This window comes from Anguilla anguilla, chromosome 15 (assembly GCF_013347855.1).
Source record: "Anguilla anguilla isolate fAngAng1 chromosome 15, fAngAng1.pri, whole genome shotgun sequence".
NCBI classification, from domain to species: Eukaryota; Metazoa; Chordata; class Actinopteri; order Anguilliformes; family Anguillidae; genus Anguilla; species Anguilla anguilla.
Window position 1 is genome coordinate 34,708,810 of NC_049215.1, and position 26,579 is coordinate 34,735,388.

The window sequence follows — 26,579 nt, forward strand, 5'->3', positions numbered from 1 at the left end:
TGTTGTTCTTTGTGTTTTTTTTTGTTTTGTCATGAAAAGATCTCTTGTGTTTTGTGACGTGTTTGGGACACAAGCACGGTACAGTCAGGGCAGAGACGGGTCAGCGGGGGCTGGGGGGGGGGTGCGAGGGGGGGGGGGGGGGGCGGGGAGCGTTCCGCACGCTCGCCGTGCCTCACTGGACGCCGTGGGCCGGCGGAACCCCCACGAACGCGGCGGGACAGAGCCGTCGTTGTTCCGCTCCGACGCGCGGTTTACAGACGCGTCGCTTTTTTAAACGGCTGATCTGTCCGCTCAGCCCCGGCGATGAGGGAGACGTGGAAACTCTGGCGCCCCCCGCTGCATGCGCTGAACCCCGGGAGCCAATCAGCACCCGTCCTCTGACGCATGCTCTTTTCTCTCAGTACCAATGCAGCTTCTCTCAGCCATTTTGGTGATTGCACAGTAAAAAGTTTCAGTGTAAAATCAACTCTCACAGAGTAAATATAGTCCCTATTAGACTGTATTATGCACTGTGTTAGTGCTGAATTAACACAGGACATGTGACTGTGTGGGAACTGTTGGTGCATAAAAGACGAAGCCCATGTTAGCAAGTGGCAGCGTATATATGTATTTTACACGCCCTGTATGGGAGGGTAATAAAAACAGGACAGCGAGCAGTTTGACAGAGGCTTACCCCCCTCCCCCCACCCACGTTTGGCTACCCCCCCCTCCTTCCCCCACGTTTGACTAACCCCCCTCCCCACCCCCCCGTTCGACTACGCCGCGTCAGACAGGGGAACGCGGTGGCGGCCGGCTCAGGCTTCGCCTCTATTGTGCGTTCAGCCGCAGATCCTTATCGCTCAGCGACTGCGCGGGAACAAACAAAAAAAACACAACAGGAAATGGGACAAAGTCACGCACAGCGATCCCTGCTGCAGGTGGGGGGGGGGTGTTTTAAAAGAGACGGCGTCTTCACTTTCCCTGCTTGAATAGAGTGGGGATGTGGACCATAACCACTGCTGGGTCGCTGGTACACTGTGCGTGAGGGTGCTGGCTGTGTGTGGGGGTGTCGGGGGTCATGTCAGGGCGTGTTTGGGATGTGACAGGTGCACCTGACCCTACCTGCTCCACGGTTAGGGGGGAACAGATCTCCTCCCCCCGGAGGATGAGGGAGCGCTGGGTCAGAACCTCAGACAGCTGGAAGGAGTCCAGGCCCAACAGGTCACTCACAATGCTGACCGCTGCCAACACACAGGAGAACGGCATTAGGGTCAGAACCATGAGATACAGGCACACTGTACAGACATACACACACACACAAACACACACACACACACTCACAGGCACATACACACACACACTCACACATGCACACATACACGCACATGCACACACACACACACTCGCACACACAAGAGCACAGCATTAGGGTCAGAACCTTAAGATACAGACCAGACACACTGTGCACACACACACACTCATACACTCACACACGTACTCACACACATACACACACACACACATAGCAATGAGCAGTGACAGCGCTCCCCCCCCCCCCCGTGTGAGCAGTGCCCCCCTCCCCCCCCCCGTGTGAGCAGTGACAGCACACTCACCTCCCTTGGTGGTGACCTGGGCCCCCCCTGCAGTCATGAACTCGATGTTGCCCATCTGCAGGACCGCAGACAGCAGCTTGAAGACGTCGCGGATCTCCTCTTCCGTGAACTCCATCACCTTCAGAGCCTCCTGTGGGGGGGGGGAGGGGGGGTACCGTGAGAGGGGAACGCACTCACCCACCATCACCATCCCAGGCATTACTCCCACCTCCCCAATAATCTGAGGGTACCCTGGAGCTTTCAGCTTTAGTGGAACATAAAACAACTTCAAGGATAACAAAAATCATTTATTTTTATTTTTGTTGACTCATTTTTAATTACCATTCACTTCAGATGGTAGCCAGCTGAGCCTGCCTTCATTAAAGAAAAACATGCATGGCAGGGCCTACACCTACATACATACTTCTAGTGTACAGTGTGAAATGTGCAGAATCTTTGTTCAAGGCGCCCTCTGGTGGCTACATTTTAAACACCCGCAAGTTCATTTGTAACACTCCCATGCCCTGGTTTTTAGATGCTAAGGTTTAGCAAACATGTGGAAGTGGCACCCCATTATGCCGTTCACTCTCATGGCTACACTGTAACCAGGGTGACCGTGCTCAGACTGTGATTGGTCCTCACCATGACGCTGTCAAACAGCTGCTTGTCGTCCAGGCTCTTGTCCCTCACGCAGCCGGACTGGCTGAGGTAGTGGTAGGACTCCGGTTCAGTCAGGAAGTACAGCTCTGCAAAGAGACGTCCGAGGGCCACCCGTCACCAGACTGCCAGAACGATTCCATTGCACGGCGAAGGAGGGGTAGGAGCTGTACATACGAACGCTAACAGGAACGCTCTCTCTATCAGCGACACTGTGAATTTCCTCCCCATTGTGGGTTGATCTAAAAATGTGTGTTTCAAAGGTTTTTCTTTTTCCTAGAACCAAGGTCTGGTTGTTTTCTTTTAGTTTGTTTCCCAGATTGCACGTGACTTTGGGCTGGATCTGGTACAAAAAAAAACGGCAGGAAGCAGCGCATATCCGGCCCGGAGTCTAGATTTTTGGCTCAGGCTGCCAAAGTCCCCCACTCCAGCAGGGGGCGCCCTCAGTGGAACCCACCTCTGTGCTCGCTGTCCGCTCCGGCGAGCAGCGCGTAGAAGATGTGGTAGTTCCGTTCCCCGGGGTTCTGTCGCACGACACGGTTCTGGAACAGAAATTAAAAACAACAGGGACAATTTTGAGTCTGGGGTATGAGGCAACACACACCCCTGTGTGTTAGTAAAGCAGGATGACCTGTCACCCCAAGCCGAAAATCTCAGGTAAGCTCATCCTCCACTCTATGGTTTCCAGTATTGCAAGCAGGTAAACTGTTGTGAGGCCAATGCAGGGTGAGAGAAACTGCAGCTCTCTGGACTCCAAACGTTACCTTTTCAAGCAAATCTGAAGACAAGGGGTTAAGGAACCAGGAATCATATGCAGGTCTTTAAATGTATTAACTAGTCATTTGGTATTTGCGGTACAGCTTGAGTTTAAATGGCAAATGAGTGTGTGTGTGTATAGTGTGTGTGCGCCTGTGTATGTGTGCTTGTGTGTGTGTATTTTATATGTGTGTGTGTGTGCATGTGTGTAGTGTGTATATTTATAGTGTGTGCGTGTGTGTTTATAGTGTGTGTGTATAGTGTTTGTGTGTGTGTGTGTATATTTATAGTGTGTGTATACGTGTGTGTGTATGTGTGTGTATAGTGTGTGTATGCGTGTGTGCATGTGTGTGTGCGTGTTTGTGTTTATAGTGTGTGTGTATAGCGTGTGTGTGTGTGTGTAAAGTGTGCGTGTGTGTGCGTGTATGTGTGTGTGAGTGTGTGTGTATACGTGCGTGTGTGTGTGTGTGTGTTTACAGTGTGTGTGTGTGCGTGTATGTGTGTGTGAGTGTGTGTGCGTGTATGTGTGTGTGAGTGTGTGTGTGTGTACAGTGTGCGTTTGTGTGCGTGTGAGTGTGTGTGTGTATACGTGTGTGTGTATGTGTGTGTATAGTGTGTGTATGCGTGTGTGCATGTGTGTGTGCGTGTGTGTGTTTATAGTGTGTGTGTATAGCGTGTGTGTGTGTGTGTGTACGTGTGTGTGTGTGTGTGTATAGTGTGTGTGTATAGCGTGTGTGTGTGTGTGTGTGCGTGTGTGTGTGTGTATAGTGTGTGTGTAAAGTGTGTGTGTGTGTGTGTGTGTGTGTGTGTGCGTGTATAAAGTGTGCGTGTGTGTGTGTGTGTGTGTACAGTGTGCGTGTGTGTGCGTGTATGTGTGTGAGTGTGTGTGTGTGTATACGCGTGTGTACAGCAGAAGGATACAGTCCACGATGCAGCCGCCCTGGATGTTCCCGCTCTGGGAGAAGTGCAGCAGGATGAACTTGCCGAAGCGGCTGGAGTTGTTGTTGTAGACGGTCTTGGCGTTCCCGAACGCCTCCATGATGGGGCTGTGGAGAGGCAGAGGGACATGGCAGCACACACACTCACAGAGAAATGTTCTGCAGAACACAGCATGCAGAAAAGAAGGCTATTCTATAATAAATATGCTAATTAAAATACGGACAAGCTCTTTGAGAGCCTGCAGCGCTAAGAGCTAGGTGAGCTAAGTCACTCAGTGTAGCAAAGACATCCGGGAGATTTGTGTGGCTTTTCAGTGGCTGTTTCTGTGCATGTGTACACATGCGACGTTGCAGGCATGCACGGGTGCGCGGCCAAACATGTGCATGCGCGGGCAGGTGTGTGCGTACCTGCTCTGTACGATGGCTTTCTCCACGTGGGTGGTCCTCTCGGTGGGCGGAGTCCCGGCAGAGTTCTGGCTCATGACGGACAGGAACTGGAGCAGCAGCTTGGTGCTCTCTGTCTTTCCAGCACCGCTCTCTCCACTGCACACACACACACACACAACACACACACAACACACACAACACATACACACAACACACACAACACACATGCACGCATACACACACACACACACACACACACAACACACACACACACACGCACACCCACGCACACACATGCACGCATACACGCACACACACATGCATACACACACACACACACACACACACATTACACGCAAACATTAAATCTTATCCATCTTATCCACAGCAAAATCAAAGCAACTTCAGAGTGACTGCACAACACTAGCTTGCAATTCACCACCCAATGAATGACCCAGATCATCACAATGATGAGTGTAAAGAACGCTGAACGGAAAGGAAGTGACATCATGTCCAGTAGGGAAGTGACATCACATTCAGCAGGATATCGGTAACGCAGAATGACCCTGTTGCTCACCTAATGAGGACACACTGGCTGTCCTGTCTCTTACACACTCAGTGATAACACACTCACCTAATGAGGACACACTGGCTGTCCTGTCTCTTACACACTCAGTGATAACACACTCACTTAATGAGGACACACTGGCTGTCCTGTCTCTTACACACTCAGTGATAACACTCACCTAATGAGGACACACTGGCTGTCCTGTCTCTTACACACTCAGTGATAACACACTCACCTAATGAGGACACACTGGCTGTCCTGTCTCTTCCAGAGGCAGCGATAACACTCGTTGGCCACGGCGAAGATGTGGGGCGGGAGCTCGCCCAGGTGAAACTGGCTGTACAGCTCCACGGCGGCGGGGTCGTACAGCCCCCGAATCTGCTTATAGGGGTTCACCGCCGCCAGGATGGAGCCGATGTTGGTCTGGGAGGAGGAGGAGGGGAGGAGAGAATAAGGGGTGAGGAGGGGAGGAGAGGAGAGGAGGAGAGAAGAAGGGATGAGGAGGAGAGGAGAGGAGAGGCGAGGGGAGGAGAGGGGAGGGGAGGAGAGGGTGAAATTAGCAGGAAGAGGGAAGATGATAAATTAGAACAGCAGAGGAATTTAAACCGTCATCATAATTTCTTTGTTTCACAGACATCCATATCTGGAGGGGACTTGAATTAGTGACATTTCTCTTGTTTTCTATTCAAACAGAAAGTGATAAGCTAAACGAAAGTAACGAAGCTCCCAGTTAAAGCTGTGATCAGCGTGCTGCGTGAGGGAAAGGTGCCAGTGCCTGACCCCGCCCATAATTACTCCAGGGCCAGACAGAACACAGACAGCGGCTAGTCACCGCCACTCTTTCACACTGTGGTCTCTGGCGCCGCCCTCCTGGCACCGAGCCGGCCCGCGTCTCGCCGCTGCTCGTCAGGGAGATAACACACAGCCTACGGGCACCTCCCCACGCCCGGGCACGCCAGAGACCGCTCCATACCGCTCCCTGGCTGGCACGCGCGCGCCGATCCTAAACTTTTGGGCAGAGGAGGCGTTCCCGATCCGGTCGACCGCCGAGCTCTCAGACGTGGAACGTTCCGTAGGGTGATCAGAGATCGCTTCCGTTCCCGCTGCCTCCCTCCCTCCCTCCCTCCCTCCCCCCCCTCCCTCGTTCAGCAAAAAAAAAAAAAAAAAAAGGTTTTTTTTTATCGTTTTCTGAAAGGAGGTCAATGAGATCAGCTGTAAAGATTTTGTGTGAGGGGTCCGGTTTGACTCATCCACATCACCCCTATCTGTCCCCTCTCGTTGCTCTTAAACATCGATCGCACTCGTGTGCGTAATTCGGTTTTGGGCTGCACGCGTTGCAAGTGTGCGATGCACAGGCAGTGAATCATAGCACCAAACAATGGCGATAGATAATAATGCAATTTGAAGAGCCCACTAAAAGCACCCAGTGATGAGATTAGAGGGCGGTCTGAGCGGCTGCATCATGTGACACACAAAAAACGAATCACAGAACACAGCCAGCGTATCCCACAATGCACTGATCTTAATGGGAATCTGCAAGCAAAACCCACAATAGCTTGCGGATAAGCAGGTGACGTGGAGATGGATGTGTTTAAAGTCAGGGCCACTGCAGTGAGGTAAGACTTGCAAATGGGGGCTTGCGTGTGCTGTGATTGGAGCAGATGCCCCGCCCTGATCGCAGGAAGACATGCGACGTTGTGTGGCGCACAGTTTCAGAGTGAAAGGTATCTGAGTCAGGAGCTGCAGGTTTGAATCCCAGATGGGGAAATAAAAACAAATCCAGCTCCAGGAATAGGTGAAATGTTAAAAACAAAAAGAAAAAACAAAAAAAAAACTGGGTAAGGATGCTAAGAAAAAGTACATGTAATGCTTGAAGGAGCAGTTCACCCAAAAATGAAATAGAAGTACTCCTAGATGAAAATGTGCACAAATTAAGCTCTGTGGATGTTGGTGAGTAACTGCAGGGTTATATTTGGAGAGAGATGTTGCTGTTGAATATTTAAAATGTAAATTTATGGCGCTTAAGGTCGCATGAAGATGGCCCGTTTTAACAGTCTGACCTGCAGAGAGTATCTATAAAACTCGTCACATTTCAGTGAAACTGTGGATGGACAGATAGTGCTCCCGGGTAAGTGGAAGCATACCAGTTTTGGGTGAGCTCCCATTATTTTTAAAAATCGGTGCCTGCGCTGTCATCTTTCCACCACAAGGGGGAAGCAGAGCAACACATAAAAATGCGCACTCAGGTCCAGCTGTTCCCTCACAAACTGCACGCGGCCTTTCCCTCATCCATCCCGACTAAACAGCGCAATCAGCAACTGCCAGCACGAGGCAGCGCTTCAGTAAATACGCATGTTTAAAATTTAATCACCAAACCGTCACAGAATCCAGGGAATCCGACAGTTTGTTTGTTCAAAGAGTAGGGGGCAGCTCGGCGAACGTCTACAAAGGAAAGCCACCCAGATGGCATCAAACAGGTAATTTGTATGCTGCGGAAGAAGACCCATGTCTGCAAATAACAGCCTCACAAATGAGAGGGCTGAGCATATGGGACCTTGCATAATTCAGCCGGCATCCTGATTCGGATCACTGTGTGTGCTGTATTCAGATGCAGTCTTATTACTTCAGATCATCTGAGCAAGGTATGAGGAACAAAGGTATCTGGATCATTGTGGTGTCTTGTTAAGCAGCGCTCTACACATGTGATGTCTCACAGAAGGCGAGTGACTGGTATAAGGGGGCGGAACAGGACAGGAAGCAGGACAATATTATGCCCGGGGTCCGCCCCCGCACAGGGCTGATTGGCTAAGATGCAGATGTGAAACAGGAAGCACCTGCCTGTCCAGGGCTCTGAGCCTGAGACGTAGGTGAGACGCCTTTTGGAGTGTGTGTGAACAACACACACACACACAAACACACACAAGTACGCACACACAGGCACACACACACATGCACACTCATACAGGGAGGCATCCAACAGAGCAGTGTGTGTGTGTTTACGTGCGTGCGTGTGTGCGTGTATGTTTATGTGCATGTGTGTGTGTGTGCATGTGTTTACATACGTGCATGTGCTTGTGCCTGTGTGTGTATGTGCCTGTGTGTGTGTGTGTGTGTGTGTGTGTGTGTGTGTGTGTGTGTGTGTGCATGCGTGTGTGTGTGTGTGTGTGTGTGTGTGTGTGTGTGTGTGCGTGTGCCTGTGTGTGTGCATAGCTGCTCAAGACGCTATTTGGAGAGCAGGTGAGGCGTTCTGAAAACAGGAAACTTCTGCTGGCTAACAAGGATGTTTCTCACACAGCTGTGAGGTCCCACGCCTCAGGAGGAAGACTCACACTGAACCCCAGCCATGTGCATGCTAGATCTAACCACATTTAATAAGTGGACAAAAGCAGACAAAAACTTGTCAATTGAAATAAATATACAATCTTAACCCCTCTATCCTCTGGTTCCCGGCCATGATGGATTTGCAAAACGTCACAGGTTTTCTAAACTTGAGCACATTTGGCCTCATTCACAAAACTTTTCTTAAATTATTCTTATTTTTGTTCTTAAACATGTTCCTCTGGGATTCAGGACACCTGCAGACCTTCGTTTTGTGCATATCTCAGGTGTATAAGATGATGAATGCTGACTGTTTGTAAATTTTATGCACCGTCCTGTTCATGTGATTAACAGAAGGAAACAGCCATGAACAAATACAGATAAGAAAAAAAAAGATGATGATGCCGAAATGTTCTTGGAAACGTTCTTACACCCAGTTTACGATGAGATGTGATCGTACGCATGTTTTGTGACAGAGGCCCAATGACGGCAGGTTCGTGGAGCATGCTGGGAGACAGACGGCCCGGCGGGTTTTGACGGGTGGGGGCGGAGCCTTACGTAGATGCGGTCGCCCCGGTAACGCTGGTACAGGTTGTGCATGATGGCGGCTTCGTGCAGCTCGGCCAGCGAGGACATGTCCTCCACCCCGTCCACGCTGCTCCGGTGCATGGGCTGCACCTTCTCCCTGCTCACCTCCCCCGGCTGCAGACTGAGCACCTGCAACACAGCGAGAGACACACCCGGTTTAACTGAGCACCTGGAACACAGCAGGAGACACGCCCAGTTTAACTGAGCACCTGCAACACAGCGGGAGACACGCCCAGTTTAACTGAGCACCTGGAACACAGCGGGAGACACACCCGGTTTAACTGAGCACCTGGAACACAGCGGGAGACACGCCCAGTTTAACTGAGCACCTGGAACACAGCGGGAGACACGCCCAGTTTAACTGAGCACCTGCAACACAGTGAGATACACGCCCGGTTTAACTGAGCACCTGGAACACAGCAGGAGACACGCCCGGTTTAACTGAGCACCTGCAACACAGCGGGAGACACGCCCAGTTTAACTGAGCACCTGCAACACAGCGGGAGACACGCCCAGTTTAACTGAGCACCTGGAACACAGCAGGAGACACGCCCGGTTTAACATGGGAGACACGCCCAGTTTGACATGGGAGACACGCCCAGTTTGACCCTCTGAAGATATGTTGGAATGTTTTTTTTTTTTCTTTTTTTTTGCAAAGTCAGTGTTCCGGAACTCCACCGCTTCCAGTCACCAGCGGTGATTGTGACATCAGCATTGGAATGTTCCGTTAAGGCTCCTCTCAGCTCCTCAGATGAACTTTCACCAAAGATCCCCTCTGCTCTAGTAACATACGTGCTGAATTTAGGGCCCCACAGCGAATCACTGCTCAACCAGAAGGACCAGATCCTCCATGAGGTGGTTCAAACGTACATCTAAGGCCAAATCATGCACAGCGGTGGGCTTTGTCTTCTGCTGATACAAAGTTTTTTTTTATTTTGTTATAATCCCAAACACTTCACAGAACACATCCTTCAGGGGACATTGAGCAAAAATGCGCAAGACTTAGCCAGCGGGTGAAGGAACACAAAAGCCTGTGTTAGAACTCGAGATAAAAATGGGAACACATTTATTTTGAGGAACGTTTGCCCTGCGTGACATTGCCTTTACACCGTTATTTCTCATTATCTGGTTTTTAGAATGCTGGTTTACTCTGAGGATCGTTTTTGACCGATTCAGTGGGAAAAAAACTGAGTCCTGGAGAGAACAATTAATATAATTACCTCAGGCTGTGTTCCCACTCTTATGCTTTAGGTAGTGTGCATATTGTAATGTCATTACAGAGTTGTTCAATAGCTGAATGCAGCTGTGGTTGCAGATGATTGGCCATAATATAAATATAAATAAATATTGTATAAATTAATATAAATATAAATAAATGATATGAATGCACATCGATGCCACATAGGAAACATTGCTATGGACGCAGTGTGAACATGCTTTAACAGTGTCACCATCTACCAATCTGCTATTCCAACTCCAAATACCAATTTCAACTACCAGTCTTATTTCTAACAGAGAAACCGCTTTGCATATGTAAGGACAAATATACTAATCTTCAGTATACTAGTGTTCATGCGTGTGCTGTGCGTGTGTGTTTGTGTATGCACTGTGTGTGCGCGTGCGTGCTGTGCATCTGTGTGTGCGTGTGTGCATGTGGGTGTGTGGGTGTTTGATTGTGTATGCGCTGTGTGTGAACACATGTGTGTGTGCGTGTGTGTGTGTGTGTGCATGTGGGTGTGTGGGTGTGTGATGGTGTATACGCTGTGTGAGCACGTGTGTGTGTGTGTGTGTGTGTGTGTGTGTGTGTGTGGGTGTGTGGGTGTGTGTGTGTGGGTTTCGGTGAGGTTGGGCCCCTGTGTTAGGGTTAGGGTGGGGGCAGTTTGACAGGAAACGTAACACTGTCAGGTGTCCAAACAAACGGCTGGGGGAAGGTTGCCAGATTTACGCTCGTTTCCGCAGAGTGTACACTCTGACTAATTGAGTTCAGAGAGCGAGAACATAAATCCCCCCCCTCACCCTCACAATAACAAGGTACATCAGAGGGTTAAAGGTGAGCCGCGTGCAGACTTCCAACACCTGGGGTCCGGCTCAATGGAAGTGTTCCACACGAGTAAAGTGCTCAGTGTCGATTCAGCTCTGATGGAGCACATCTGGTCGTATTCTGGGCCAGAGCGGGGCCAAATGCACTCTTTAAGAGCCAATTTAACACTGGACATCTCACTCTGCACAAAGCGTTCCTTCTGCAAAGAATGCAATTCACTGAAGATCACAATGCATGCTGGGAAAAAGCAATTAACAGCATCCCATGACTAACCACCCCAGCCCCGCACCCCCCACCCCCCCATGGCTACAATAAGTCATGATGCAGGGGTTATGTTTCAGCTGGACTCCTGTTTAAATGGCAAAGTGTTCCAGGGGGCCCTTCGGGATCAATGTGTTTACCGGACGTCGCACTGCATGCTGGGAGAAGGCGATTAAGGCTGCACCACTGACTCGTTTATTCCAGGGATCGCGGCGCTGGAACGCAGATATCGGGTTTCACAGCGCGCTCCGGCCTTACAGTCCCGTGTTTATTCACCGGTCTCATAACACATAAACCACCTTCTGAGCGTCCACACCATCCCTCGCTGCGTCAGAGCCGTGGTGCTGGAACTGCGGGCGTAGCAGAGGTCAACTGTGTGTGTGTTCTGGTGAGAGAAGCACTCTTAGGTGCGATGCGCAGAGACTGATATGCACTCTCCAACTAACGATGCTTTACATCAGCGGTAACCAACCCTGCCCCCGGAGATCTACCATCCTGTAGGTTTTCACTGCAACCCTGACAAAGCACACCTCATTCAACAGCTAGAGCAGGGCTGCCCAACCCTGCTCCTGGAGGTCTACCGTCCTGTAGGTTTTCACTGCAACCCTAACAAAGCACACCTCATTCAACAGCGAGAGCAGGGCTGCCCAACCCTGCCCCTGGAGATCTACCATCCTGTAGGTTTTCACTCCAACTCAAACAAAACACAATGCTTTCAACAGCAAGAGGTCTCATTGAACTGCTAATTAGTAGAGTCAGGTGTGCCAAATTAGGGTTCAAATAAAAACCTACAGAACGGTAGATCTCAAGGAACAGGGTTGGTTACTAATGCCCCCAATATGGGCGGCAGTGTAGTATAATGTGAAAGGAGCTGGTCTTGTAACCTAAATCCCAGGTACGACACTGCCGTTGTACCCTTGAGCAAGGTACTTAACCTGCATTGCTTCAGTATATATCCAGCTGTGTAAATGGATGCAATGTAATTGCTATGTAGAATGCTGTGTAAGTCGCTCTGGATAAGAGCGTCTGCTAAATGCCTGTAATGTAATGCAATGTAATGTAATCCACTCTCCTGATGGAACTCTCTCTCTCTCCTCCGGGCACACAGAGATCTGTGATGCCTGGCATTCCTGCTTCCTGTATCTCCCTCTGTATCGCATTAATAGAAATGCTGCTTCCTCCCCTGGCCTTTCATCAGCATCATTAGCAACATTAGCATCATAAGCTGCTATGGAATCAGCTCTGTCCTGCACACACACACACACACACACACATGCGTGCACGCCCATACACACACACACTCACACACGCACATACACAAGCACGCACACATGCATGCACACACGCACACACACACACTCACAGACACACACACACACACGCATGCACGCACGCACGCACACACACACACTCACAGACACATGTACACTCACACTCACACACACACACACACACATACACAAGCACGCACACACGCATGCACGCACGCACGCACACACACACACAAACACACGCACACACACACACACACACTCACAGACACACGCACACACACACACACACACTCACAGACACACGCACACGCACACTCACACTCACACACACACATACACAAGCACGCACACACGCATGCACGCACGCACGCACACACACACACAGACAGACACAGACACACAGGAGGAAGCAGCACATCTAGGGCGACATAGCTCAGGAGGTAAGACCGATTGTCTGGCAGTCGAAGGGTTGCCGGTTCAAACCCCGCCCTGGGCATGTCGAAGTGTCCTTGAGCAAGACACCTAACCCCTAACCCCTAACTGCTCTGGCGAATGAGAGGCATCAATTGTAAAGCGCTTTGGATAAAAGTGCTATATAAATGCAGTCCATTTACCATTTACCATTTACCAGACACACGCACACACACACACGGCTGAGTGTGGGAGCTCGTGACACGCAGGTGGGATTTCCCCCACAGCTGGAGCCCTCTCTCTGCCCCGCACTCGACCCTCAGAGATCACACCAGCATGACTTCCTCCCCCCCCCCCCCCCCCACGCTGTCGCTAACCCTAACCCTAACCCTAACCCTAACCCCCCCACGCTGTCCCTAACCCTAACCCTAACCCTCTCCCCCCCCCACGCTGTCCCTAACCCTAACCCTAACCCTAATCCCCACGCTGTCCCTAACCCTAACCCTAACCCTCCCCCCCCACGCTGTCTTTGTGCTCTTTCACCCTGTCTGTCTGTGACCCTTAAAGACTCGCAGGGTTTCACCATCCCCTGCTCATACGAGCGTGCACGACCCCCTGCTCATACGAGCGTGCACGACTCCCTGCTCATACGAGCGTGCACAACCCCTGCTCATACGAGCGTGCACGACCCCCTGCTCATACGAGCGTGCACGACCCCCTGCTCATACGAGCGTGCACGACTCCCTGCTCATACGAGCGTGCACGACTCCCTGCTCATACGAGCGTGCACAACCCCCTGCTGAAATGAGCGTGCACGACCCCCTGCTCATACGAGCGTGCACGACCCCCTGCTGAAATGAGCGTGCACGACCCCCTGCTCATACGAGCGTGCACGACTCCCTGCTCATACGAGCGTGCACGACTCCCTGCTCATACGAGCGTGCACGACTCCCTGCTCATACGAGCGTGCACAACCCCCTGCTCATACGAGGGTGCACGACTCCCTGCTGAAATGAGCGTGCACGACCCCCTGCTCATACGAGCGTGCACGACTCCCTGCTCATACGAGCGTGCACAACCCCCTGCTGAAATGAGCGTGCACGACCCCCTGCTCATACGAGCGTGCACGACTCCCTGCTGAAATGAGCGTGCACGACCCCCTGCTCATACGAGCGTGCACGACTCCCTGCTCATACGAGCGTGCACAACCCCCTGCTGAAATGAGCGTGCACGACCCCCTGCTCATACGAGCGTGCACAACCCCCTGCTGAAATGAGCGTGCACGACCCCCTGCTCATACGAGCGTGCACGTCCCCCTGCTGAAATGAGCGTGCACGACCCCCTGCTCATACGAGCGTGCACGACCCCCTGCTGAAATGAGCGTGCACGACCCCCTGCTCATACGAGCGTGCACGACCCCCTGCTGAAATGAGCGTGCACGACTGCTGAACCGCGATGAGTAACTTTCTTGAACAGTCTCTTATCTTTGTCCCTCTGTGACAGGGCATTGGCAGGACAGAGTGTATGAGTGTGTGTGTGTGTGTACCTGTGAAGATGTGTGTATGTGTGAATGTGCGAGTGTGTGTGTGTGCATGTGTGTGTACCTGTGAAGATGTGTGCATTTCTGTTTTGTGACTGTAATAATAATCATCATCATCATCATAATTAATGTTTGCCTGGGTGGTAGATATCTTCGTACACTTTATCCCCAGAGAGTTACACACCGTTACACGTGAAACATTACTGCACAGAATGCACAACAAACAAACGGCTACAACAAAGCTTGCAGCTCACCGCTCCCTAAAAAAAGAGAAACAAAGCCATTGTACACGAACAAAGCACAGGTCCCTGGTGCAGCTCCATCATAAATCAGGATAATCACCCGCTGTCAGCTATCCCTGCTACAGCCCAACAGCAGGCCAGGTGGATGTGACTGAGCTCTGCGGTCAGCTGTCAGCTATCCCTGCTACAGCCCAACAGCAGGCCAGGTGGATGTGACTGAGCTACAGCAGGCCAGGTGGATGTGACTGAGCTCTACGGTCAGCTGTCAGCTATCCCTGCTACAGCCCAACAGCAGGCCAGGTGGATGTGACTGAGCTCTACGGTCAGCTATCAGCTATTCCTGCTACAGCCCAACAGCAGGCCAGGTGGATGTGACTGAGCTCTGCGGTCAGCTGTCAGCTGTCCCTGCTACAGCCCAACAGCAGGCCAGGTGGATGTGACTGAGCTCTGCGGTCAGCTGTCAGATTACAGCACAGCGCTGTAAGACGAGCCCAGGCGACCGTGTGAAAAGGTGAGACTGAAGGCGTCGCGTAATTCGCTGTCCTGATCAGGGGTGGCAGCCGATTGGCTGAGGATGTTTCAATAGGTGTTTCTCTGCTGCCAGCCTCTATTGTGACTGTGTAATTTAATATAACGGCTGGGTAATGACTGATCTAACTGAGATGTGAGTTTTGCACATAGTGGTGAAACAGTAACGATGCAGAGATGGAACAGATATACCCTTACGCAGATTAAGGCACCAACAGTAGTTACAGCAAGCATTTCCCACAATCCATCTTCATCTGACAGCTGAGGACACTTCAAGGTTCTAAGGACAATTTAAGGTTCTATCGCCGTGGTAACCACTCTCCCTGACTCTCACTTTCAGCCAATGCCCACTCAGAAAGGCTCCGCCCCCTCACATCAGCATAGTCTGACTGCTACACAAAGCACCAGCATTCTGAGGGGTCAGAGGTCACGTCCTGACGGACACATAGCCCTGTCCCGGTCATTCCCTCTACCCAAGGGAACGGGAGGTGGTGGGGGGGGGGTTTGTTTTAGGGTATCAGATATTCAGACGCTCTCTCTGGACTGTGATATAGTGATATAGTGTTCCCGTACACGTTTGTTTTGTCCGCCACGTTATTCTCTGAAGTTGTAAGAAACACAGACCGCGGGTGAGATAACAAACAGCCGCGGGCAAGGCTACATTCCACTTCAGAGACGGGATACGGGGTCTCAAAGCTTTCAGCGAATAGCGCGAGAGCATCGCTTGTTTGGGTTCCGAAGGCCGCGCGTTACACTCCACACGAGAGAAACACAGAGAGAGGGACAGCGTGCAGGGGAACCACAACAGGGAACTGAAAAAATGTAAATGACTTTTAAATGACTTACTTAAGACTTAATTAAAAACTGCTCTCCTTGTAAGAGAAAGAACAGGCCATAATAAGATTAATAACACCATGTTTATCACTTCCAAATTAATTATTTTAAACCATTTCTAATAAGGAGTTTTCGTTAAGTGCAACACTGATTAACAGGTAAACAAAAAAGAAACATAGATGACTAGACTACACAAACATGAGGCTAATTGAGGTCATTTATATGCCATTACCCACAGAATAGCCACCTCTTAATGGAAAGCCTGGGGTCAAAGGGTATTATAATTAAAGACCTCGATATTGACCTTGATATTGGCAACATATTGGAAAATCAGCTCAAGTAACAATCAAATGCTGTGCTGGAAAATCCATCATCAGAACATGCTTCAAACCGTTAGGATAAGCGCCTGTGTCCTAACTGAGAATACACACACACACACACACACACTCGCACACGCACACACACACACACACTCGCACACACACACTCACGCACATTTTAATGTGCACATCTATGTGAGTTCCTCTCTTTCATTGATTTTGGATTCATTAGCCCAGACGATCAATGCTCAATGTGTGTGTGTGTGAGAGAGAATGCGTGTGTGTGTGTGTGTGTGTGTGTGTGCGTGTGTGTGCGTGTGTGACCGTTAGCCTGGCTCCTCTGCACACACTGAGTCTAAAATCTAAAACAGGATTCACCCTAACTGGCTATCAGGCCTATTAATAATCCGGTCCATACAGCCTGCCTAACCCTGAAATCGAGCCCAATCAAAGACAAATTATTCTTCAAGGTGTGTGGCAATTTATCATTGGATAGGAAGTGGCGGCTTCTGAGTTGGACAGCTTTTAACAGTCTTTCAATGCTGTACCGCAATTGCGAAACATGAAGCCCAACTGAAATTTTGGCAGCATTTTGACGAAGGCTTGGCAAGGCCGAAACCTTCACACTATCGTTGGATCATAACTTAAATTTTACAGCATCATATCACACGGGCGAGTCTCATTCTTTTGACATTTCAGTACTTTAGGCTTTCAACAGACCGCAAACTGCAAACCCTACAGTACAGCACGTCGCCCGCTCGCATTGCTCCCCGGCGAAAAATCCGCCCGCCGCGACTTCACTTAGTCTCCGCCCCCTGGTCGGCGGCGAGCCAGGAGGCCACGCCTCCGAGCCGGTCTGCACATGTGCAGTGCGTGTGCTTCGGCTGCTCCTGCTGCTGATGAATATGCATGTGGCTGCGAGTGGGGAACGGGGCAGCTGAGCAGTTCCCCCAGCTGAGTTGGAGATCAATGAAGCGCTACAGGGGGCAGCTAGGGTCAAAACACACGGGCCGCAGCGCTGACGTAACAGCCCATCTGCCACACCGAGGGCCTCACCCAACCCCAGTGCATTCTGGGAGGAACAAAGGGCTGCAGACTACTGTTAAATCTGAGAGGATACTCAACAGAGCCATGATCTACTTCTATCCAGTACTACTATTACGAATAATAACAATAATAATAATAATAATAATAATAATAATAATATTATTATAATACAGTGCAGTACATTCTGGTAGAGTGGAGTACAATGCAGTACTTTCTGCAAGATTAAATTTTAAATGCTGATGATATAACTATAATGATGATGACATAACTTGCAAGACTGGTGGATACAAATACGAGCACACTCACTCAAACACACACACATACACACACTCACTCACTCACTTACTCTCACACACACACACACACACACACACACACTCACACATTCACTCACGCTCTCTCTCTCACACACACACACACACACATAAACACTCACTCACTCACTCACTCACTCAAAAAAAAAGAAGCAGTACAGTTGAAGGTGGAAGTTCACCGTGTTAATGGAGAGATCCTAGGAGACCACAACAGGAATTTTTGCTCCAATTCATAACTCTAATCCTGAGCAGTCTTCCCTAAAGTGATGGAGCCGAAATGGAATTTACCCCCCTGACGCTCACGGAAAAAGCCGGGAGACGGTGTGCGTGTAACGGAATGTTTTCGGCTGTGTTCCGAGGGCTGGGAACCCCCCCCTCCCCCCCGCAGCAGCCCGATTTATGCACCCTGTGGGCCGGCGGGGGTGTGGGGGCGGGGGGCTGCAGGTATGAAGGCATGCACTCGGGAACGTTGGGGATTTATGTGCGGTGCAGTGATGCTGCGGTCCACGCTCACTTCCTTGGTGTGCAGTTTCATATGCAGGGAACGGAAAAAAGCACAGTCATCCAGTCTCCATTACATTACATTACAGGCATTTATCCAGACCGACTCACACAGTTTTTTTTTTTACATAGCATTTACATTGCATCCATTCATACAGCTGGATATATCTATTTAAGAAATGCAGGTTAAGCACCATGCTCAAGGGTACAACGGCAGGAATCGAACCTGCAACCTTCAAGTTACAAGACTAGCTCCTAAATCATTATACTACGCGGCCATCCTGTGCCACCCCATCAAGGCACCCAGCTCCGCCCCCCCCCCCCCAAATCCCCCCCCTCCCCCCGTGACTTCCCACCTGAGAGGGAGAAGGAGGGCAGAGAGTTCTGCATCCTCTGTATGCCGTAAAAGAACGCCATTGATCAGAAACAGCTATTTCTCCTCTCGCACTTCCTGCTTTTTATTTAGGGTTGGTTCAGGGTGAGAGGAGCAATCATTACCAGGATCTGCTTGGTTCTTTTCGCTTCAAACCCTGAGCCAGTCACTTCACGGTGTACTCCAAAATCTCCCATACAGCCCTTGTGTGAACCCCCCCATCATCCCCCCACACCCCCCCACTCCCCCCTCAACTGTCCAGCTGCACTGACTGTAATCAAATCAGCAGTACAGAACACTGTCAGGGAGCCTGAATAATTCATCCTATAGATAACCACACTGCTTTTACAGCCAGCCCTACAGATCTCAGCAAACATCATGCAGCCCACTTCTGAGCTTTAGAGAAAGGCCTTTGCAGATGTTTATCACATAGAAGATAAAGATATAGACAGGGGTCATTATAGTGCTTTTAGAACACAGCAATAAAACTCCCTGCCTTGTCATGTTTTTTTTTTAAAGACACCACACGAACAAATTTTATAATGTATTCCGGTTAGCAGAAAAGCAATGGTACCATTAGACTTATATGTGAAGAGTGGGCTATGCAGTACACACTGACCTACTGTCAGTCACTGAGCATAGGCAGGATAGCATGGCCAATACCACAGAGGACATGGATACGGACACAGCACAGTCCATCACTGTGCAGATACAGCACAGTCCATCACTGTGCAGATACAGCACAGTCCACAACTGTGCTGATACAGCACAGTCCACCACTGTGCAGATACAGCAGGTTCAACAGACCTGTGCAGATACAGCACAGTCCATCACTGTAAGAATACAGCATGGTTCATCAGATCAGCTCCATCACCCCTCAGTATCATCATAAAAAATTAATCACTGCCAGCAGGGCGCCACTTAAGCACAACTGTCGACCACATTTAGGAGCATTACACACTATCACGACAGGACGGTCTGCGCGGAATACCGCCAGGAATACCACTGGGAATACCGCCCGGAATAATGCCAGGAATACCACTGGGAATACTGCCGGGAATACCACTGGGAATACTGCCCGGAATACCACTGGGAATACTGCCCGGAATACTGCCGCGAATACCGCCGGGCCTCCCCAGCTCTAGAAGCCTGGGGCTCAGAGTGAGTGCAGCAGCTGGATTTCAGTGGGGGAAACAGAGAAGGAGGGAGAGGTCAAGCCCCTCCGTCAGCTTGAGCTGAGGGCGATGCCCAGGGTGGACGAGAAACCAGGGCCTCCGCTTTCCCCTGATCCCAGAATCACTTTGGAAATGACATTTCCATTTTCAAACGGAACTAGGCCTGTCACAACTAAATCGACTAATTTCTAAACAGTCAGGCGGCCTCCATGATCATATAATCTAATGTATGGCAATTAGCATATTATTTAAATATGCTAATTGCATATTGGCTGCCTTTTGACATTTAACTGCAGTTAGGAAGCACAAATTAGTCCCACTGAGAGTAAAATATATTTTCTAGAGAGTCGGGGGCTAATTGGTATATATTCACATCTTAATACAACAGGGCTGTCCACTACACTGACTCACTTAACTTTATTTAAATTTAAATTGAAATCCTCCAACTGAATTATCAACCAGAGTTCTACAAGCACAAAGAATCAAAAAAATGCAGTTTGTGTGAGTGGAGGAGGGGAGGATTCCAGCATAATGCAGAAAACTCATTTCCACCCACAATGACAGACCATCCCTGGTGCTTTGTTACACATTCCCTTCCTCCACCAGCCGAAGTCCAGCGACCCTTCGCCAGTGGTATATTTAAACCGTGAAGCACAGAGTCTGGCAGTGGTAAAAGTATGCATGTGCTTTAACGGTGGAACACAAAGGAAAACAAACGTGTCCTCAGCATTTTGAGGTAAGGGATGAATGACGGCGTGAGCTCACTGTGTTTATGGAGCTCGTGAGCGCTAGCTGGCTAACGGGAAGCCATCATATATCACTGCAGAAAGCCCAGCGGCCCCCACTGTCTGAACTCTGACACACAACGCACAGGAAAAAAAAATGAATCTGGACCGTCTGGACTGAGAAGCTCTGACGTGTGCAGAGAGGCCCGTCGCCAAGGCTCTGTCTCTGCGATGGGGGGGGGGGGGGGGGGCGGGGGGGGGCAGACGACGGGTCATGGGGGGGAGGGGGGTTGTACAAATAAGTTACTGCTGCATTTTTGATAATCTGTTATTGTACCAGTGGGGGAGATTGTGATCGCGGTTTTATTAAAAATGATCAGAGATATTTTCAGGGCTGGGTATGGGAGGGGCGGGGGGGGGGGGGTTGGTATGGAACAGCATTAGTGAGGGTTCTGAGAGCAGCGATGACTGCACCCACTCAGAAACAACTCCACAGTGCACCGGGCTTTGGGTACAATGCTCGGGCATTCAGATACTATATTAAACCCCCCCACGCCCCCCCCTCCCCCCCGACATGGTCACAGGATATCCTTTAGACACAAAGAGTCTCAGCGTACAGTAGCAGATAAGAGAGGGCCTGTGGGCCTGTGGGCCTGTGGGCTCCTTTCAATCAAGTTCAGATTCCTGACATTCTTACAACTGTTCTCTCCCTCTCTCTATCTCTCTCTCTCTCTCTCTCTCCCTCTCTCTGTCTGTCCTTCAGTCCCTCTCTCTCTGTCTGTCTGTCTGTCAATCCCTCTCTCTCTCTCTGTCTGTCAATCCCTCTCTCTCTCTGTCTGTCTCTCGCTCTCTCTCTTTGTCTGTCTATCGCTCTCTCTCTCTCTCTCTGTCTGTCTGTTTCTCGCTCTCTCTCTTTGTCTGTCTGTCTATCGCTCTCTCTCTCTCTCTCTCTCTCTCTCTCTCTCTCTCTCAATCAGGCCATGCAAAACAATAGAAGAGTTGCTTAAACAAAACATTATTAATGTGTGTATGTGTGTGTGTGTGTGTGTCTAACATGTGTGTATCTGTGTGTAAATATATGTTCATACCGATGCATGTCTTGGGGATAATTACAACATTCAGGTCTTACAGATAAGAGTTTGTTTTTAAAAAAAGAAATTTGCATTCTGTGGCAAACCACACCTTTTTTCCCCAACACAACTAATAATAATAACTTCGTTTAATAATTTAATGATAATTTCAAAGCCTTTTCCAGGTAAAACACAAGGAGTAAAAAAAAAATTAATAAGACAGTATTAACAAAAAAGTCAAATATAAAAAGGCCAGACAAAGTAGGACATGGAGATGAATAATCCAGCTCGTAATAACACTGAAGGCCATAACTCCTCTCTCTTGGGGGACCTGGGTAGCACAGTTCTATTTCTGTTACGCTGCATTATTACTAACGTCCAAATCCATTAATACTCAGGGGCACAACCCCCCCCCCCCCCCCACCGCCCAGAACGGCACCTAAATCTCTCCCTGCACTATATAAAATGAAGGATGGAGACACATAGACACATGCAATGACTGCAGCTATCAAAACAACACGGATGCTGGAGTATTGCTGGGAGAGACTGTGTTAGAACAGTGGAATTGACCATGGCTTGCTGTCAAATGGGGACAAGATGATTGCACTAGTAAATACTTGTGTGAGGGGGGCGGTGTGGTTGTGGTGCCGGCTGCAGGGGGAGAGATGGGGGGGGGGGGGGGGCGATGGGGGGGTGGTTTAGCTGGCCGGCAGTTCCAGCTGTGGGCAGTTACACGATTAGTGCTAAACTTTATATGTGCTGCCTGCAGTGAGACTGGGGAGTTTACGATGGAAGCACACGGTTACGAACAACAACAGCAGCAACAACAGCAGCAACAACAGAAACAGCAGCAGTGGTAACCAGCCCTGTTCCCTGAGATCTACCATCCTGTAGGTTTTCATTCTAACCCTAACAAAGCACACCTCATTCAACAGCTAGAGATCTTGTTGAGCTGCAAATTAGTAGAGTCAGGTGTGCCAAATTAGGGTCGAAATGAAAACCTACAGGATGGTAGATCTCCAGGAACAGGGTTGGTTACCAGTGACCTATAGCAGCAGTAAGAGTGGTTGACAGTACTGTGTTGAGATTGGTCAATCAAACCGTGTGCATCTTACAGCTCCGGGCCTGCATAGCTCTGTGGGACAGTTACAACTTGATGCAATTAAATAACTACGTAAATAAATCAGTCAGAGACTTAAACTACGTCAGAGAGACTCCTCGGGTTCGGCAGACCTGGGTCTGATTGCCTCCTGGGTTTATGTGTACGTCTTAAACAGGACAAAAGCACAGCAGCATCCAGGTGAGAACGATTACATTTCGGCCTTGACCCGGTGATACCGTTCGTCTGCTGCCGTGACCCGATGACCTCCGTCCGTTTCCCCAGAACCCCGAAAGGAAGGAAGGTCTCACCTGTCCGTAGTCGCTGGTGAAGACCAGAGAGCCGTCTGCGCAGGTGGCGACGGTGGAGGGGTGGAGCTGCCCCCTGTCCTTCACCCAGACACGGGCCCCCTGAAACAAAAGACAACGGCACAGGGTGAGGGAGGGCACAAAAACACTAAGACAAAGCAGCAGTATGTCCTAGCAAAGAGCAGAATGCAATTAGTAAAGAGATATTAGAGGAAACATAGGCACTGAATTATTAATAAATAAACAGAAACTTGGGAGATACTGAATGAGTTCTAGTTTTGCTCTGCTGGGCGCTGAGATGGAGGGTATGGGGCCATCTCTGCAGTATGCACACAGGCCTGACTCTGGTCCTGTGGCTGTGAACAGGACCATCACAGCAGCTGTTCCTCCGCCTTAACACTGGCACTTCAAGAGCTTACTGTGTAGACCACCCAGTAGGCCACACATAGACCACAACGCCATTCCCATAATGAGGGAGATTAGTACCAGTATTGCTTCTAATATTAAGCCTCCATTCAAAGTGCTGTAGAGTCTGACAAAATATATATATTTTTTTAAACCCAGGAAAAGCTTTAAAGTACTTAAGACAATAAAACCATTGAGGGTGGAGAACAGTAGAGGGGGTTCTGTGAAGAGAACTGGGCTGAACTGATCAGTTCCGGAAGCGGCAGCACACACGACAGACCCGGACTGAGACTTGCCCCGCTGCACGGTACGGATCTGCGCCTCCAGGTGGAAAGGATCTTCTTCGGCTTTTTAAAATCTGCCCTTTCTCGCCCCTTGGAGACTCTCGACTCGCACGTGAGTCCCACAAATTAAAACCGAAGGTGTTCGAAACACGCACAATGATGTCATGGGCCTCTCTCTGGAGAGCAACCGCCATCCCAAAAAATTCCGACCCTCTACAGTCAGATCCACAGATGTGTTGTTCCAGGTGAGAGCAATGACACCCTCGTGTATAGCCTGGCTCAGAAAGGGTTAATCATAGCAGTCCCCGGCCAATTAGAGCCCAGCTCTCGCTGCCGCTGTGACCTTCAAAGCTGCTGGTCCTTCAGAACCTGCTGGTCCCTCTGCTTGCGTGGAGAAAATAGGGCGTCCATAACAAAAGGAGTTTCTCCACTACGTCAGATAACCTTGGCAACGCAGGTGAAAACATGTTGACCTACCTGCTGGCTCGGACTGCCGTTGCAACACCCTCCCTGTCTGGACTACGAGGCTAACAAACGTCCCTCCCCAGCCCTTGTGTATTCATTAAAAAAAAAAAAGAAGAAATCTCACACATCAACACACGGTATGCCACGCCTCAGCACATACGACTGCGAGGTGTCACGTTCAGGGGGTATCGGGATGACAATGACGACCTGAACATATTTCATTGTTTTTTTAGATGATGTATCTGCGGGGCGATTTGTTCTCTCCGTGTCTGTTGTGTGGGGTAATTGCTCGAGTTTTCCCATCCGTTTGGGGTGGGATCTGTTACGGCTCGTCCCCGTTGTGTCCGGGCAGCGAGCTGTGGCCACGCCTTTGTTCCGCACGTCACGTTGAGTAAAAATTCGCGTTGACTGATTAGCCGGGCGCCACGGTCGACGGGCACCATTCTGTTCCAGGTAACCAACCCGCGGGGGCGACCAGGTGAGTGCGCGAAGGCGGGCGGTGGCCTTCAATAATTCAGACGCAATAACGGGAGGGCAGAGGGCACCCCCCCCCCACACACACATGAGGCGAGGGGGGGGGTTGCCGTGATATTGTCCGCGCGCTGCGTTGGGTTACTCTCCGTGGCAGAACGGGTCCCCCCCGCGTGCTCGCCCAGGTGTATAAACCCTCGCCGCGTGCCCCCCCCTCCCCCCCCCCCGTGCGGGGGCAGGAGGATCGATCCGTCTCGGTTCCTCGGGGGAAACCCGACGCGAGGTCAGAGCTCAGGAGTATCGCTCCTCGTTACGTATTAATGAGGCCGCTGCCCAAAAGCCCAAAGCCCAGCACGGGACGTCGGCCAGAGGGGGGGGGGGGGGGGGGGGGAGAGAGAGAGAGAGAGAGAGAGAGAGAGAGAGGGAGGGAGAGAGAGGGGGGAGAGGGAGGGAGAGAGAGAGAGAGAGAGAGAGAGAGAGAGAGAGAGAGAGAGGCAGAAACGCAGGAGAAGAGACCCAAACCCCATCTAGACCTAATAATGGATTACCTATCTTAATAAAATGATGCAATGACCTCGCAGGAGGGTCTGTGGAAAGGGAGTATTGGCAACAGCATTCTCACTCCAGAAACCTTCTCCCTCACCAGATTCCCTAATTAAAGCCCCCCCCCCCCCCGCCGCCCCCCCCGCACAAACCACAGTCCCGCTGGAGGGCTGAGGAGATTTATTCAGGACCCCACTAGACGGGACGGGGGGATGTTAAATATGGCATGAGTCTACCCGGGGAACGAACCGGGCAGGGAAAATCAGGGGAGTGAGAACGGGGTGGGGGGGGGGGGGTGAGGAGGGGGGAAGGGATAGGGCGGGGCGGGGATGGGGGGCGGGGAGGTGAAGCTATTTTTTCTGAAGCTAATGGAAGATGGATTATATAAATATGATCTCTCTCTCTCTCCCTGCTCCACACACAGGGCCTCGTTATAAAGGATCCATCACACAAACAAGTGGTGACGCGTGCCAAGGTTCTGCTGCAACGGGAACGGCAAAAAAAAACAAAAAAAAAAAAACAAAACGCACAGCCGGGCGTCACCATGTAATTACTCACCAAAATCTCCAATAGCCTGGTCTCAAATTACAATAAGCCCTGGTGAGATATTACTTCAGAGATTACCGTTTCCCGCTCTTGTTATAATTAATTTTTTTCTTTTTGGTGTAAGGAGCAGGCCTTCGAAGAGGTGGCAGATTCCAGTAAGACGCAGGTCCCGGCACGGCTCGGGTGTCCCCGAGGGGCACCGGCGGCGTATGACTTCACGGCACGGGCTCACGGGGCTGCCGGGAAGCCGAGCGGCGTGTGGAGTCACCGGACGCGCCGACCGGGCCAGGACTCGCGCGCGGAGCTACGCTGCAGGACCCGCGCCGCTCCGATGGGCGGCTGGCACGGCGGGCACGCGGGGATTTCCACATCGCGGGAGAGCGGGAAAAAAATGCACCACCTTCGTTCGTCTGTCACCTGGGGTTCCGTGGAAATAACCTGGGTCATGTCTGGAGGGCGGGGGTGGGGGGGGGCTGGTTATCCATCCATCCATCCATTATCTATACCCGCTTATCCTGGGCAGGGTCGCAGGGAGGGGTGGCTGGAGCCTATCCCAGTGTGCATTGGGGCGAGAGGCAGGAATACACCCTGGACAGGCCGCCAGTCTATCGCGGGGCGGAGGTGGGTGGGGGGGGGGGCGGGCTGGTTAAACACGCTTAAAAGCGCTCTGCCCCCCAGCCTGCCAGGAAACGAGCCCTCGGTGGGGGCAAGTCGGGGCAGGAAAAACCGTGTGTGTGACTTTACGGGGAAAAGGGATGGGGAAATTTGGGAAAGGACGCCGCCCTCCGACAGGTAGGACTTGTTCCATGGACCAGGGAGACCAGGGAGACCGGGGTCATTTCCTGTTTGCGGAGGGCAGGACAGGTTACGGTAAGGGGAGTGCTTCAGGTAAGGGGAGGGTACACCTGAAAAAAAAAGTCTATCCTGGTGATCAAAAATTCCCTCCATTTCCGCCCCCAGTGTAAACAAAGCGTGCTGAAACACAACTCTGCACCTCCTCCCTGGTGCAGGCCGGGCGG

At 50.8% G+C, this 26,579-nt stretch overlaps 1 protein-coding gene across 1 annotated transcript in view; it reads right to left on the reverse strand.

The window, feature by feature from the left end:
- The window catches only part of LOC118214425 (unconventional myosin-X-like), an 83,208-nt gene that overhangs the window by 28,632 nt on the left and 27,997 nt on the right, over nt 1–26,579 (reverse strand). The window contains exons 2-12 of the mRNA XM_035394350.1: nt 22,850–22,948; nt 8,754–8,912; nt 5,113–5,300; nt 4,331–4,465; nt 3,906–4,030; nt 2,993–3,006; nt 2,686–2,770; nt 2,214–2,317; nt 1,593–1,722; nt 956–1,220; nt 315–345 (exon numbers count right to left, since the gene is read on the reverse strand). Of these exons, the coding sequence (XP_035250241.1) occupies nt 315–345; nt 956–1,220; nt 1,593–1,722; nt 2,214–2,317; nt 2,686–2,770; nt 2,993–3,006; nt 3,906–4,030; nt 4,331–4,465; nt 5,113–5,300; nt 8,754–8,912; nt 22,850–22,948 (1,335 nt within the window). The remainder of the gene's footprint in view (nt 1–314; nt 346–955; nt 1,221–1,592; nt 1,723–2,213; nt 2,318–2,685; nt 2,771–2,992; nt 3,007–3,905; nt 4,031–4,330; nt 4,466–5,112; nt 5,301–8,753; nt 8,913–22,849; nt 22,949–26,579) is intronic.